The sequence below is a fragment of the Symphalangus syndactylus genome, chromosome 19 (assembly GCF_028878055.3).
Source record: "Symphalangus syndactylus isolate Jambi chromosome 19, NHGRI_mSymSyn1-v2.1_pri, whole genome shotgun sequence".
NCBI classification, from domain to species: domain Eukaryota; kingdom Metazoa; phylum Chordata; class Mammalia; order Primates; family Hylobatidae; genus Symphalangus; species Symphalangus syndactylus.
In genome coordinates this window covers 76,251,916-76,267,190 of record NC_072434.2, presented here as the reverse complement: position 1 = coordinate 76,267,190, position 15,275 = coordinate 76,251,916, and the positions used below count along the sequence as shown (strand labels likewise).

General features: G+C 41.3%; 1 protein-coding gene across 10 annotated transcripts in view; it reads right to left on the bottom strand.

Annotated features, from left to right (window-relative positions):
- Nucleotides 1-15,275, bottom strand: part of DISC1 (DISC1 scaffold protein) — a 431,012-nt gene that overhangs the window by 278,311 nt on the left and 137,426 nt on the right. For all 10 annotated transcript variants that reach the window (XR_010114822.1, XR_010114820.1, XM_055234477.2 and 7 more), the window contains one exon: nucleotides 6,490-6,640. Coding sequence is in view for 8 of the 10 variants with exons in the window: in XM_055234477.2 (XP_055090452.1) it covers nucleotides 6,490-6,640 (151 nt within the window). In the remaining 2 variants the exon portion in view is untranslated. Of the gene's footprint in view, nucleotides 1-6,489; nucleotides 6,641-15,275 lie in introns of those variants that run through there.

Sequence of the window (15,275 nt, the reverse complement as noted above, 5' to 3'; positions counted from 1 at the left end):
CCTATCAAGGTTCTGTCAAGATTCTGTGCAACTCCTTCTTGCTGGCAACTCTCTCTCTCTCTCTCTCGATATTCACATACACGTTTGTGAACCTATATATAGCTACATATGCATATATGTCACATTCACACATTCAATGAATACAGAATACAGATTACAGGCCAGACACTATTCTAGTCTCTAAAAATAGAAAGATAAATATAATACAGTCTTGTCCTCAAAGAGCTTATCATCTGTCAGAGTAAACAGATATTCAAGAAACAGATTTAAGATCTAAGCAGAAGTGAAGGCATTCAAGGTATGCTGTCATTCAAGGGGGAGGCAGTGTGACTGATGAGCAGAGCTTTGCAAGGATATTAGTTTCACTAAGTCTGGAAGAATGGGCAATAGTTGGTAACAACAATGGGGCATGAGCAAGATCATAGAATCTAGAAACATTCAGAACATGGGGGTAACATATAATACTTCAGTGTCTATTGCAGATGCTGGTAATGTCTAGTTAAATGCTGGGCAGCTGGGCAGGGGCTGGATTGTGAAGACTTTTAATGTCATGCTAAGCAACATGAATTTTATCCTGCAAGCAATGGGGAGCCATTGAGCATAATGTGATACTTCTATCATGGCCTTGTGGAAGATGAATGAGAGGCAGTAATAATGGAACCAGAAATAGCAGCAAGGAGACCACTGCAATAATCCAGATTTAAAATGTTAAAGACCAGAACTAAGGCATTGACGTGCAGGTGAGACAAGTGAGTGGAAATGAGAGAGACAGACAGTGGACACAACAGGATTTGGTGACCAATGACTGTGGGGAGGGATGAAAAGGGAGGATCCAGAGATGCCTCAGAGTCCTTGCTTGGGTAATTGGGTAAATGGCAGTGAAAGTCACTCAGACTGGGGATATAGGAGAAGGAACTGAATGGGGAGAACAATGGCAAATTTAGTTTAAAAGATAGCAAACTTAGTAAAAGGCAAGGATAAAGAGATAGTAATGTTAAGGATAAAAAGATACTAAATTTAGTAAAAATAAGGGATATGCTCAATAGAAAACTGAATTGTGGATTGGAATTCTGGAGATAAATCAGGGCTAGAGATAGAAATTTGGGAAAAAATAGTATAGAAACAATATCTGAAGCCTCAGAGCATTTGAGACCACCGAGAAAGAAGATACAAAGTGAGAAGAGAGAAAAAGCTAGAACAGAAGACAGAAGAACAACAATATTAAAGAGAAAGGGGCCGGGCACGGTGGTGCATGCCTGTAATCCCAACACTTCAGGAGCCCAAGGTGGAAGAATTGCTTAAGCCCAGGAGTTTGAGACCAGCCTGGCCAACAGAGTGAGACTCTGTCTCAAAAAAAAAAAAAAATTAAGAAGAAAGGAAGAGAAGGAGCTCATAAGACATTAAGAAGAACAGCCAGAAATGTAGCAAGAAGACCAGGAAGGGTGAAATCATGAAAGCCAAGGGAAATGGGAGTTTTAAGAATGAATTTATTAAAAACTCTAGACACTGCCATGATACATAGCAGAATAAGAATTGAAAAATGTCTTTTAAATTTAGCAAATAGAAAGTCATTGCTGACGTTGGTAGAGATTTGAGGAGTGATAGAGATAGAAATCAGGTCACAGTGAGCTCAAAAAGTGAATGGAACATAAAAGCATAGTATACAGACAACTCCTGTGAGGAAAAGGAAAGAGGATGATAGTTCATAAAGTAAGCCAACAGTTAATATTGGCTTGGTAAATGTTTAATAAAGACCTATACTTTTCTGGGGGCCTTATTAGGTCAAACCCCACAAAATGTTTGACAGGTTTCAAACAGTCAAATGTAAGAGATGGCCTTATGGTGTAACCTAATATAATTAAGAATGCATGACACTGGCTTTTAGTTAATCATATTCTATCAAAAACTTAGGCAAGACCACAATAAAAGTATTACTCTCTGCTATGGTTTGGATCTGTGTCCCCACCCAAATCTCATGTTGAATTGTAATCCCCAATGTTGGAGGTGGGTCCTGGTGGGAGGTGATTGAATCATGGGGATGGATCTTTCATGAATGTTTAGCACCATCCCCTGGTGTTCTCGTGATAGAGTTCTCACAAGGTCTGGTTGTTTAAAAGTGAGTAATACCTCCCATTTCTCTCTCTCTTGCTGCTCCAGACATGTGATATGCTAGCTCCCCCTTCACCTTCTGCCATGATTGTAAGTTTCCTAAGGACTCCCCAGAAGCCACAGCAAATGCCAGATCATGCTTCCTGTACATCCTGCAGAACTGTGAGCCAATTAAGCCTCTTTTCTTTATAAATTACCCAGTCTTGGGTATTTTTATAATAATGTAAAAATGGACTAATACAGAAAATTGGTACCAAGAAGTGGGGCACTGCTATAAAGATACCTGAAAATGTGGAACTGGCTTTGGAATTGGGTAATGGGCTGAGGTTGGAAGAGTGTGGATGGCTCAGAAGAAGACACGAAGATGAGGAAAAGTTTGGAAATGCCTAGAAACTGATTGAATGGTTATGACCAAAACGCTGGTAGTGATATGAACAGTGAAAGCCAGGCTGACGAGGTCTCAGATGGAAATGAGAAACTTATTGGGAACTGGAGTAAAGGTCAATTTTGTTATTGCTTAGCAAAGAACTTGGCTGCATTGTGCCCCTGCCCTAGGGAATCTGTAGATCTTTGAACTTGAGATTAATGATTTAGGGTATCTGGTGGAAGAAATTTCTAAGCAGCAAAGCATTCAAGATGTGGCCTGGCTGCTTCTAAAACCTATTCTCATATGCATGAGCAAAGAAATGACCTAAAGTTGGAACTTATATTTAAAGAGGAAACAAAGCATAAAAGTTTGGAAAATTTGCAGCTTGGCCATGTGGTAGAAAAGAAAAGCCCATTTTCGAGGGAGGAATTCAAGCAGGCTGCAAAAATTTGCATAAGTAAAAAGGAGCTGAGTGCTAATAGCCAAGACAATGGGGAAAAGGCCTCAGAGGCATTTCAGAGACCTTCATGGCAGCCCCTCCCCTCACAGGCTTGGAGGCCTAGGAGGACAGAATGGTTTCATGGGCCAGCCCCAGGGCCCCACTGCTCTGCACAGCCTCAGGACACTGCTCCCCACATTGCTGTCAGTTTTTCCAACTCCAGCCATGGCTCAAAGGAGTCCAGATACAGCTTGGACTACTGCTTCTGAGGGTGCAAGCTATAAGCCTTGGCAATTTCTACATGGTGTTAAGCCTGCAGGTGCACAGAGTGCAAGAGTTGAGGATTGGGAGCCTCTGCCTAGGTTTCAGAGGATGTATGTACGGAAAAGTTTGGTTGTCTGCTGCAGGGCAGGAACCCTCATGGAGAACCATTACTAGGGTAATATGGAGGGGGAATGTGGAGTTGGAACCCCACACAGAGTCCCCACTGGGGCACAGCCTAGTGGGGCTGTGAGAAGGAGGCCACCATCCTGCAGACCCCGGAATGGTAGATCCACTGGCAGCTTGCATCCTCAGCATGGAAAAGCTGCAGGCACTCAACTCCAGCCTGTGAGAGCAGCTGCAGGGTCTGAACCCTGCAAAGCCACAAGGGCAGGGCTGCCCAAGGTTATGGGAGCCCACTCCTTGCACCAGTGTGCTCTGGATGTGAGACATGGAGTCAAAAGGAGATTATTTTGGAGCTTTAAGATTTAATGACTGCCCTACTGGGTTTCAATTTGCTTGGGGCCTATAGCCCCTTTCTTTTGACCAGTTTCTCTCTTTTGGAACAGGTGTATTAACCCAATGTCTATATCTTGGAAGTAACTAACTGTTTTTGTATTTTACACACTCTCACAGGCAGAAGTGACTAGCCTTGTCTCAGATGAGACTTTGGACTTTTGAGTTAATGCTGGAAATGATTTAAGACTTTGGGGGACTATTGGGAAGGGATGATTGTATTTTGCAATGTGAGAAAAACATGAGATTTGGGGAGAACATGGGTGGAGTGATACGGTTTCGATCTGTGTCCCCACCCAAATCTCATGTCAAATTGTAATCCCCAGTGTTGGAGGCAGGGCCTGGTGGGAGACGACTGCATCATGGGGGTGGATACTTCACGAATGGTTTAGCACCATCCTCTGGCACTATTCTCATGATAGAGTTCTCATGAGATCTGGTTGTTTAAAAGTGTGTGGCACCTCCCTCTTTTCTCTCCCTCTCTTGTTCCTACTCTGCCAATGCAATGTGTGTGCTCCCCTTTCATCTTCCACCATGATTTTAAGTTTCCTGAGGCCTTCCCAGAAGCTGAGCAGATGCTAACATCATGCTCCCTGTACAGCCTGCAGAGCCATGAGCCAATTAACTTCTTTCATTTATAAACTACTCAGTCTCAGTTATTTCTTTATAGCAATATGAGAATGGACTAATACACTCTCCATCCAAATTGCAGGTATGGCTAAAGAGACAATAATATAGCAGCCTTTGCCAGCCCAGACTTAAAAGGCAGCACAGTGCACTGATTCAGGGCCAAGATGCAAGCCAGACAGTTGGGGTTTGTGTCTCCCTCAGCACTCACCTGCTGGTGGATCTGCCTAAGTTTCTTAGCTTCTATTGGCCCTGGTTTCCTCATCCTAAAATTCAGGTATAGATGTAGATATGGATCTCTATACACATAGATATCAATATATAAAATAATACTACCCCCTAGAATTGTCATGAACATTAAATGAGTTATTTAAATTAATGAATGAGCAAACTGTAATCTATCCATACAATGGAGTATTATACAGCCTTGAAAGGAAGGAAATTCCAACACATGCTATCAGATGGATGAACACTGAAGACACTATGCTATGAGAAATGTCAGTCACAAAAGAGCAAATATTGTGTGATTCCACTTGTATGAGGTACACAGAGTAGTCAAATTCAGAGAAATGGAAATTAGAATATGGTTGTCAGGTACTGGAAGAGGGGAAGGGATGGGGATTTATTGCTTAATGGGTACAGAGTGTCAGTTGGGGAAGAGGGAAAAGTTCTGGAGATGAATGATGGTGGTGATTGCACAACATTATGATGTATTTAATACCACTGAACTGTATACTTAACAATGGCTTAATCACTTAATTACCATCACTTAAGATGGTGAATTTTATGTTATCTGTATTTTACCACAATTTTCAAAAATGGAAATAAATTAAATGAGTAACTTCTAAAGCACTTAGTAACTGTTATGAAAGTGTTTGTTAAATAAATAGAAACATAATAAATTAGCTAAATTTATTGTGCCTCAATTTTTGTGCCCTATTTTTACATGCTAAAATTCTCCCAAGACTGGAGTAGACGACAAGAAATAACCCCAAAGATAAAAGAATGAGAGAATTACATAGAAAGTCAATTTGGGAGTGGCCTCATGTGTGAAAGAAAGAGGAACACGCAATGTTGCAATGATGTCTCAATGTCAGATTAGAAAATAATGAAAATGGCGAGGTGAAATTTACTCTCTAATGAAGAGAACCATGAAAAAGTTCACTAAGCAAATAGTTACCGGGAAGTACCTACCAGGTGCCATTCACTCTGCTACATGCTACCGGCAAAACTGAATATAATTGGTCTCACTGTGCAGGCAGGCTTCAGGGAGTTACCGAGATAAACTAAATGTATAATACCATGTACACTTAATAGGAATAGGCCAGAAAATCTTGTGATTGTCAGGGCCAATTGGAAGTGGGAAATAAAGTGGAATTGTTGTGGCCATGTTGATAACTAAGTGGAAACAGACCTGAATTGTGATGAGACTCATAGCATTCATAAAACACCCGTTCCCTCTCAGCCCTTTACCTGGGGAGAGAGGGAACACGAAGGTAGATGGAGCAGTGGTTCTCAGCCTTTATAAGCATGCCAATATCTGGGAGCCACCCTTGCCTCCCACACCTAGACATTCTGACTTAGCTTGCCTGGGGAGGAGCCTGGACACTGGTAGGTTTTAAATCTTTCTAAGTTATTCAAACATGCAGCCAGGACCACAAGCCACTGGATCAGAAGCAGCAACTGCTCTCTATATATTACTGATCTCAGAAGAGCCTTGGGTGACACAAATAGCAAATGATGCTCAGGAGCTGGAGGGCAGAGTTAGGAGGAGGATGGATTTTCATCGCTTGGTCAGAGGGGAATATCTGTTTATCTTATAGGCTTAATATGATCACAGGACACCAAGCTGCCTCAACAAGAGGAAATTACCCCCACCCTCTTAGAAGGGTAGTTTCCCAAGAGATGCTTCAGACCTGGGATGCAGCTGCACTTGAGAAGGGTCTCTCTCTGTCAAGTGGCAGAAAAGTCTTCTTTCTAGAGAAGCATGACCCACATGGATCATCCCTCACTCTGGAAGAATCCCCACCTTCCCAACCAACAAAGGGCCCTTCCCAGGAAAGGCAGCCAAGGGTCTCTACAGCTAAGCTCCTCCCAGCTCTTCACTATGTGGGAGCTGAGAGGTAGGAAGAAACATGACGGGAAAATGGTGACAATAACAAGTACTCACTGCTGAGTGGCCCCACGGCGCAAGGCAGCCTGGACTTGTGCCGCCAGGTGACCCAGGAAACTGCTAAGAGCTGGCTGCCTTGAAGGAAGTTGAAAGTGCAGGCTGATTTTCTCTTGTTCCAGGTCTTCTAATCTTTGTTGTAACGTTTCAGCTGGAAACCCAAAATGATGAGAGAGAGGAAAAAAGAACTGTGAAATGCAAAATAGATAACCCCTGTGTCTCTTAGCTCCAGTTGTAGTGAACCTTTGCCTTAATGACATCATGAGAAGGTTACTAGTTTCTAGGCCAGCACTTTCATCTCTCAGTTGGTACTTCTAAGAATCTTCTTTGCACCAACAAGATGGCTCTCCTATCTTTTATTCTTTTAACTCTCAAAGGTCATTGTTGACATAGTGATATGATGGTCATAATTAAGATCTTCACACAGAGGGATACTTAATATTAATTATTTTAAAAGCACAGTGAGCATTTTGGGGAAAAAACTGTAATTTTAGTGAGTTTTATATAATTACTTTTTAAAAAAAAATCAGTGCCCAAGTTTTGATTTTAACATTTCCTCAGAAATTGCACATCCAGATAAAGCCAGTCACAGTTACTAAAGCCATAGAAGTGACGTTCGAATTCTACCATGCTATAGATGACTATATATCCACTTCTGTTGTAAAGTAGGAGTTCTATTATATTTTAATGACCTTAAGTCTCCTAGCACAAGGTATAAATATAGAATCCTTGTAATACAATTTTTTCTTAAAAAAAAAAAATAAACTCCAGATCATTTGGAACAGTACTGTCAGCAGATGGTTGATTAGAGATGCCTGGCACTCTGCCTGCTCTCCCCCCACCCCACACACCAAAAAAAGGACCAAGGCAATGAATAAACAGCTAAGATTTGACTGGAGTGTTGAAGGGAGGGTGCTGGAGTACAGTGGCGGAGTGAAGATGCAACTGTGATGAATGGCAGTCCAGAAAGGCAGCATGCAGGCACTCAGCCTCTGCAGCCCTGTATCCCCCGCTCAGATTGAATCTGCCTTGAGTCAGGAGGGACTTTTCATTGCATGGAAGAGATAAACAGAAGGACCTCATCAACTCCTATTGACAGAGCAAACACCTACAGTCCTTGCAAAAGGAGAATCTCACAGTTCTTGCAAGCCCTGAGTCCAGTTTGGAGAGCTGCCAGGAATCTGCACAGCTGCATTGCTCCAGATTAGAAGCATAAGGTATGCACTCCCTACCCCTATCCCACACCCTCTGTTGAGCCTTTAAAGAATAATTAATATCAATTCTTCTTAAACTATTCCAAAAAATTAAAAGGCAAGGAATTCCTCCTAACTTATTCTACAAGGTTAACATTACTCTGACACCAAAACGAGATAAGGACACAACAACAAAAGATGCCAACATCTCTGATGAAGAGAGACACAAAAATTCTCAACAGAATGTCAGCAAACAGAATCAAACAACACATCAAAAAGATAATATACCATGATCAAGTTGGATTTATCCCAGGAATGCAAAGTTGGTTCAAAATATGCAAATCAATAAACATCATACATCTCATTAATAGAATGAAGGGCAAAAATCATATGATCATCTCAATAGATGCAGAAAAAGCTTTTGATAAAATTCAACACCACTTCATAATAAAAAAAAATTCTCAACAAATTAGGTATAGAAGGAAACTACCTCAACGTAATAAATGGTGTATCTGACAAACACACAGTGAACATCTTACTGAATGGGGAAATGCTGAAAGCTTTTCCTCTAATAAATGGAAGAGCACAAGGATGCCCAGCTGTCACCAGTCTTATTCAACACAGCACTGGAAGTCCTATCCAGAGCAATTAGATAAGAGAGAGAAATAAAAGACATTCAAATTGGAATGGGGGAAGTTAAATTGTCCCTATTTGCAGATGACATGCTCTTATATCTAGAAAAACCTAAAGACTCCAGAAAAAAAAACTCTTAGAACTGATAAATGAATTCAGTGAAGTTGCAGGATACAAAATATACAAAAACCAGTGGCATTTCTATACATGAACAATAAACTAGCTGAAAAAGAAATTAATAAGGAAATTTCATTTACAATAACTACAAAAATATTAAAATACCTAGAAATAAATTTAACCAAGAAAGTGAAAGATCTCTACAAGGAAAACTATGAACCAGTGATGAAAGAAATTGAAGAGGATAAAATAAATGGAAAGGCAGCCCATCCTGATGGATTGTAAGAATTAATATTGTTAAAATAACACTGCAATCCCTATCAAAACACCAATGACATTTCTCACAGAAACAGAAAAAAAATCCTAGAGTTTGTATGGAACTATAAAAGACCCCAAATAACCAAAGTAATCATAAGCAAAAAGAACAACACTGGAGGTATCACACTACCAGACCTCAAAATATACTACAAAGCTGTAGTAACCAAAACAACATGGTACTGGCATAAAATTAGATACACAGACCAATAGAACAGTATTGAGAATCCAGAAATTAATCCACATATATACTGTGAACTGATTTTTGACAAAGGTTCCAAACACTAATTGGGGAAAAGAAGGTCTCTTCAGGGGGTGGAGCCAAGATGGCGGAATAGGAACAGCTCCGGTCTCCAGCTCCCAGCCCCAGCGACACAGAAGACTGGTGATTTCTGCATTTCTGCTTGAGGTACCGGTTTCATCTCACTAGGGAGTGCCTAACAGTGGGTGCAGGACAGTCGGTGAAGCGCACTGTGCGCGAGCCGAAGCAGGGCGAGGCATTGCCTCACTCGGGAAGCGCAAGGGGTCAGGGAGTTCCCTTTCCTAGTCAAAGAAAGGGGAAACAGACGGCACCTGGAATATCGGGTCAGTCCCATCCTAATACTGCACTTTTCCAACGGGCCTGGAAAACGGCACACTAGGAGATTGTGTCCCGCACCTGGCTCGGAGGGTCCTAAGCCCACGGAGTCTCGCTGATTGCTAGCACAGCAGTCTGAGATCAAGCTGCAAGGCGGCAGCAAGGCGGCAGCGAGGCTGGGGGAGGGGCGCCCGCCATTGCCCAGGCTTGCTTAGGTAAACAAAGCAGCCAGGAAGCTCGAACTGGGTGGAGCCCACCACAGCTCAAGGAGGCCTGCCTGCCTCTGTAGGCTCCACCTCTGGGGGCAGGACACAGACAAACAAAAACCCAGCAAGAACCTCCACAGACTTAAATGTCCCTGTCTGACTGACAGCTTTGAAGAGAGTAGTGGTTCTCCCAGCACGCAGCTGGAGATCTGAGAACGGACAGACTGCCTCCTAAAGTGGGTCCCTCACCCCTGAGCAGCCTAACTGGGAGGCACCCCCCCAGTAGGGACAGACTGACACCTCATTCAACCGGGTACTCCTCTGAGACAAAACTTTCAGAGGAACTATCAGACAGCTGAATTTGTGGTCTCACGAAAATCCGCTGTTCTGCAGCCACCGGTGCTGACACCCAGCCAAACAGGGTCTGGAGTGGACCTCTAGTAAACTCCAACAGACCTGCAGCTGAGGGTCCTGTCTGGTAGAAGGAAAACTAACAAACAGAAAGGACATCCACACCAAAAATCCATCTGTACATCACCATCATCAAAGACAAAAAGTAGATAAAACCACAAAGATGGGGAAAAAACAGACCAAAAAAACTGGAAACTCTAAAAAACAGAGCACCTCTCCTCCTCCAAAGGAACGCAGTTCCTCACCAGCAACGGAACAAAGCTGAATGGAGGATGACTTTGATGAGTTGAGAGAAGAAGGCTTCAGACGATCAAACTACTCTGAGCTACGAGAGGAAATTCAAAACAATAGCAAAGAAGTTAAAAACTTTGAAAAAAAATTAGAAGAATGGATAACTAGAATAACCAATGGAGAGAAGGGCTTCAAGGAGCTGATGGAGCTGAAAGCCAAGTTTCGAGAACTATGCGAAGATTGCAGAAGCCTCAGTAGCAGATGCGATCAACTGGAAGAAAGGGTATCGCTGATGGAAGATGAAATGAATGAAATGAAGAGAGAAGGAAAGTTTAGAGAAAAAAGAATAAAAAGAAATGAACAAAGCCTCCAAGAAATTTGGGACTATGTGAAAAGACCAAACCTACGTCTGATTGGTGTACCTGAAAACGATGGGGAGAATGGAACCAAGTTGGAAAACACTCTGCAAGATATTATCCAGGAGAACTTCCCCAATCTAGCAAGGCAGGCCAGCATTCAGATTCAGGAAATACAGAGAACGCCACAAAGATACTCCTCGAGAAGGGCAACTCCAAGACACATAATTGTCAGATTCACCAAAGTTGAAATGAAGGAAAAAATGTTAAGGGCAGCCAGAGAGAAAGGTCGGGTTACCCACAAAGGGAAGCCCATCAGACTAACAGCTGATCTCTCAGCAGAAACTCTACAAGCCAGAAGAGAGTGGGGGCCGATATTCAACATTCTTAAAGAAAAGAATTTTCAACCCAGAATTTCCTATCCCGCCAAACTAAGCTTCACAAGTGAAGGAGAAATAAAATACTTTACAGACAAGCAAACGCTGAGTGATTTTGTCACCACCAGGCCTGCCCTAAAAGAGCTCCTGAAGGAAGCACTAAACATGGAAAGGAACAACCGGTACCAGCCACTGCAAAAACATGCCAAACTGTAAAGACCATCAAGGCTAGGAAGAAACTATAGCATCTAATGGGCAAAATAACCAACTAACATCATAATGACAGGATCAGATTCACACATAACAATATTAACGTTAAATGTAAATGGGCTAAATGCTCCAATCAAAAGACACAGACTGGCAAACTGGATAAGGAGTCAGGACCCATCAGTGTGCTGTATTCAGGAAACCCATCTCACGTGCAGAGACACACATAGACTCAAAATAAAGGGATGGAGGAAGATCTATCAAGCAAATGGAAAACAAAAAAAGGCAGGGGTTGCAATCCTAGTCTCTGATAAAATAGACTTTAAACCAACAAAGATCAAAAGAGACAAAGAAGGCCATTACATAATGGTAAAGGGATCAATTCAACAAGAAGAGCTAACTATCCTAAATATATATGCACCCAACACAGGAGCACCCAGATTCATAAAGCAAGTCCTGAGTGACCTACAAAGGGACTTAAACTCCCATACAATAATAATGGGAGATTTTAACACCCCACTGTCAGCATTAGACAGATCAACGAGACAGAAAGTTAACAAGGATATCCAGGAATTGAACTCAGCTCTACATAAAGTGGACCTAATAGACATCTACAGAACTCTCCACCCCAAGTCAACAGAATATACATTTTTTTCAGCACCACACCACACCTATTCCAAAATTGACCACATAGTTGGAAGTAAAGCTCTCCTCAGCAAATGTAAAAGAACAGAAATTATAACAAACTGTCTCTCAGACCACAGTGCAATCAAACTAGAACTCAGGATTAAGAAACTCACTCAAAACCGCTCAACTACATGGAAACTGAACAACCTGCTCCTGAATGACTATTGGGTACATAATGAAATGAAGGCAGAAATAAAGATGTTCTTTGAAACCAATGAGAACAAAGACACAACATACCAGAATCTCTGGGACACGTTCAAAGCAGTGTGTAGAGGGAAATTTATAGCACTAAATGCCCAGAAGAGAAAGCAGGAAAGATCCAAAATTGACATCCTAACATCACAATTAAAAGAACTAGAAAAGCGAGAGCAAACACATTCAGAAGCTAGCAGAAGGCTAGAAATCACTAAAATCAGAGCAGAACTGAAGGAAATAGAGACACAAAAAACCCTTCAAAAAATTAATGAATCCAGGAGCTGGTTTTTTGAAAAGATCAACAAAATTGATGGACCGCTAGCAAGACTAATAAAGAAGAAAAGAGAGAAGAATCAAATAGATGCAATAAAAAATGAAAAAGGGGATATCACCACCGATCCCACAGAAATACAATCTACCATCAGAGAATACTACAAACACCTCTATGCAAATAAACAAGAAAATCTAGAAGAAATGGATAAATTCCTTGACAAATACACCCTCCCAAGACTAAACCAGGAAGAAGTTGAATCTCTGAATAGACCAATAACAGGTTCTGAAATTGTGGCAATAATCAATAGCTTACCAACCAAAAAGAGTCCAGGACCTGATGGATTCACAGCTGAATTCTACCAGAGGTACAAGGAGGAACTGGTACCCTTCCTTCTGAAACTATTCCAATCGATAGAAAAAGAGGGAATCCTCCCTAACACATTTTACGAAGCCAGCATCGTCCTGATACCAAAATCTGGCAGAGACATAACCAAAAAAGAGAATTTCAGACCAATATCCTTGATGAACATTGATGCAAAAATCCTCAATAAAATACTGGCAAACCGAATCCAGCAGCACATCAAAAAGCTTATCCACCATGATCAAGTGGGCTTCATCCCTGGGATGCAAGGCTGGTTCAACATACGCAAATCAATAAATGTAATCCAGCATATAAACAGAACCAAAGACAAAAACCACATGATTATCTCAATAGATGCAGAAAAGGCCTTTGACAAAATTCAACAACCCTTCATGCTAAAAACTCTCAATAAATTAGGTATTGATGGGACGTATCTCAAAATAATAAGAGCTATCTACGACAAACCCACAGCCAATATCATACTGAATGGGCAAAAACTGGAAGCATTTCCTCTGAAAACTGGCACAAGGCAGGGATGCCCTCTCTCACCGCTCCTATTCAACATAGTGCTGGAAGTTCTGGCCAGAGCAATCAGGCAGGAGAAGGAAATAAAGGGTATTCAATTAGGAAAAGAGGAAGTCAAATTGTCCCTGTTTGCAGATGATATGATTGTATATCTAGAAAACCCCATTGTCTCTGCCCAAAATCTCCTTAAGCTGATTAGCAACTTCAGCAAAGTCTCAGGATACAAAATTAATGTACAAAAATCACAAGCATTCTTGTACACCAATCACAGACAAACAGAGAGCCAAATCATGAGTGAACTCCCATTCACAATTGCTTCAAAGAGAATAAAATACCTAGGAATCCAACTTACAAGGGATGTGAAGGACCTCTTCAAGGAGAACTACAAACCACTGCTCAATGAAATAAAAGAGGATACAAACAAATGGAAGAACATTCCATGCTCATGGGTTGGAAGAATCAATATCGTGAAAATGATTTGCCCAAGGTAATTTATAGATTCAATGCCATCCCCATCAAGCTACCAGCGACTTTCTTCACAGAATTGGAAAAAACTACTTTAAAGTTCATATGGAACCAAAAAAGAGCCCGCATCACCAAGTCAATCCTAAGCCAAAAGAACAAAGCTGGAGGCATCACGCTACCTGACTTTAAACTATACTACAAGGCTACAGTAGCCAAAACAGCATGGTACTGGTACCACAACAGAGACATAGATCAATGGAACAGAACAGAGCCCTCAGAAATGATGCCGCATAGCTACAACTATCTGATCTTTGACAAACCCGACAAAAACAAGAAATGGGGAAAGGATTCCCTATTTAATAAATGGTGCTGGGAAAACTGGCTAGCCATATGTAGAAAGCTGCAACTGGATCCCTTCCTTACACCTTATACAAAAATTAATTCAAGATGGATTAAAGACTTATATGTTAGACCTAAAACCATTAAAATCCTACAAGGAAACCTAGGCAATACCATTCAGGACATAGGCGTGGGCAAGGACTTCATGTCTAAAACACCAAAAGCAATGGCAACAAAAGCCAAAATCGACAAATGGGATCTCATTAAACTAAAGAGCTTCTGCACAACAAAAGAAACTATCATCAGAGTGAACAGACAACCTACAGAATGGGAGAAAATTTTTGCAACCTACTCATCTGACAAAGGGCTAATATCCAGAATCTACAATGAACTCAAACAAATTTACAAGAAAAAAACAAACAACCCCATCAAAAAGTGGGCAGAGGACATGAACAGACACTTCTCAAAAGAAGACATTTATGCAGCCAAAAAACACATGAAGAAATGCTCATCATCACTGGCCATCAGAGAAATGCAAATCAAAACCACAGTGAGATACCATCTCACACCAGTTAGAATGGCCATCATTAAAAAATCTGGAAACAACAGGTGCTGGAGAGGATGTGGAGAAATAGGAACACTTTTACACTGTTGGTGGGACTGTAAACTAGTTCAACCATTGTGGAAGTCAGTGTGGCGAATCCTCAGGGATCTCGAACTAGAAATACCATTTGACCCAGCCATCCCATTACTGGGTATATACCCAAAGGACTATAAATCATGCTGCTATAAAGACACATGCACACGTATGTTTATTGCGGCACTATTCACAATAGCAAAGAGTTGGAACCAACCCAAATGTCCAACAACGATAGACTGGATTAAGAAAATGTGGCACATATACACCATGGAATACTATGCAGCCATAAAAATTGATGAGTTCGTGTCCTTTGTAGGGACATGGATGAAACTGGAAAACATCATTCTCAGTAAACTATCGCAAGGACAAAAAACCAAACACCGCATGTTCTCACTCATAGGTGGGAATTGAACAATGAGAACTCATGGACACAGGAAGGGGAACATCACACTCCGGGGACTGTTGTGGGGTGGGGGGAGGGGGAGGGACAGCATTAGGAGATACACCTAATGCTAAATGACGAGTTAATGGGTGCAGGAAATCAACATGGCACATGGATACATTTGTAACAAACCTGCACATTGTGCACATGTACCTTAAAACCCTAAAGTATAATAAAAAAAATAAATAAATAAAATAAAAATAATAAAAATTTAAAAAAAAAAAAAAAAAGAAGGT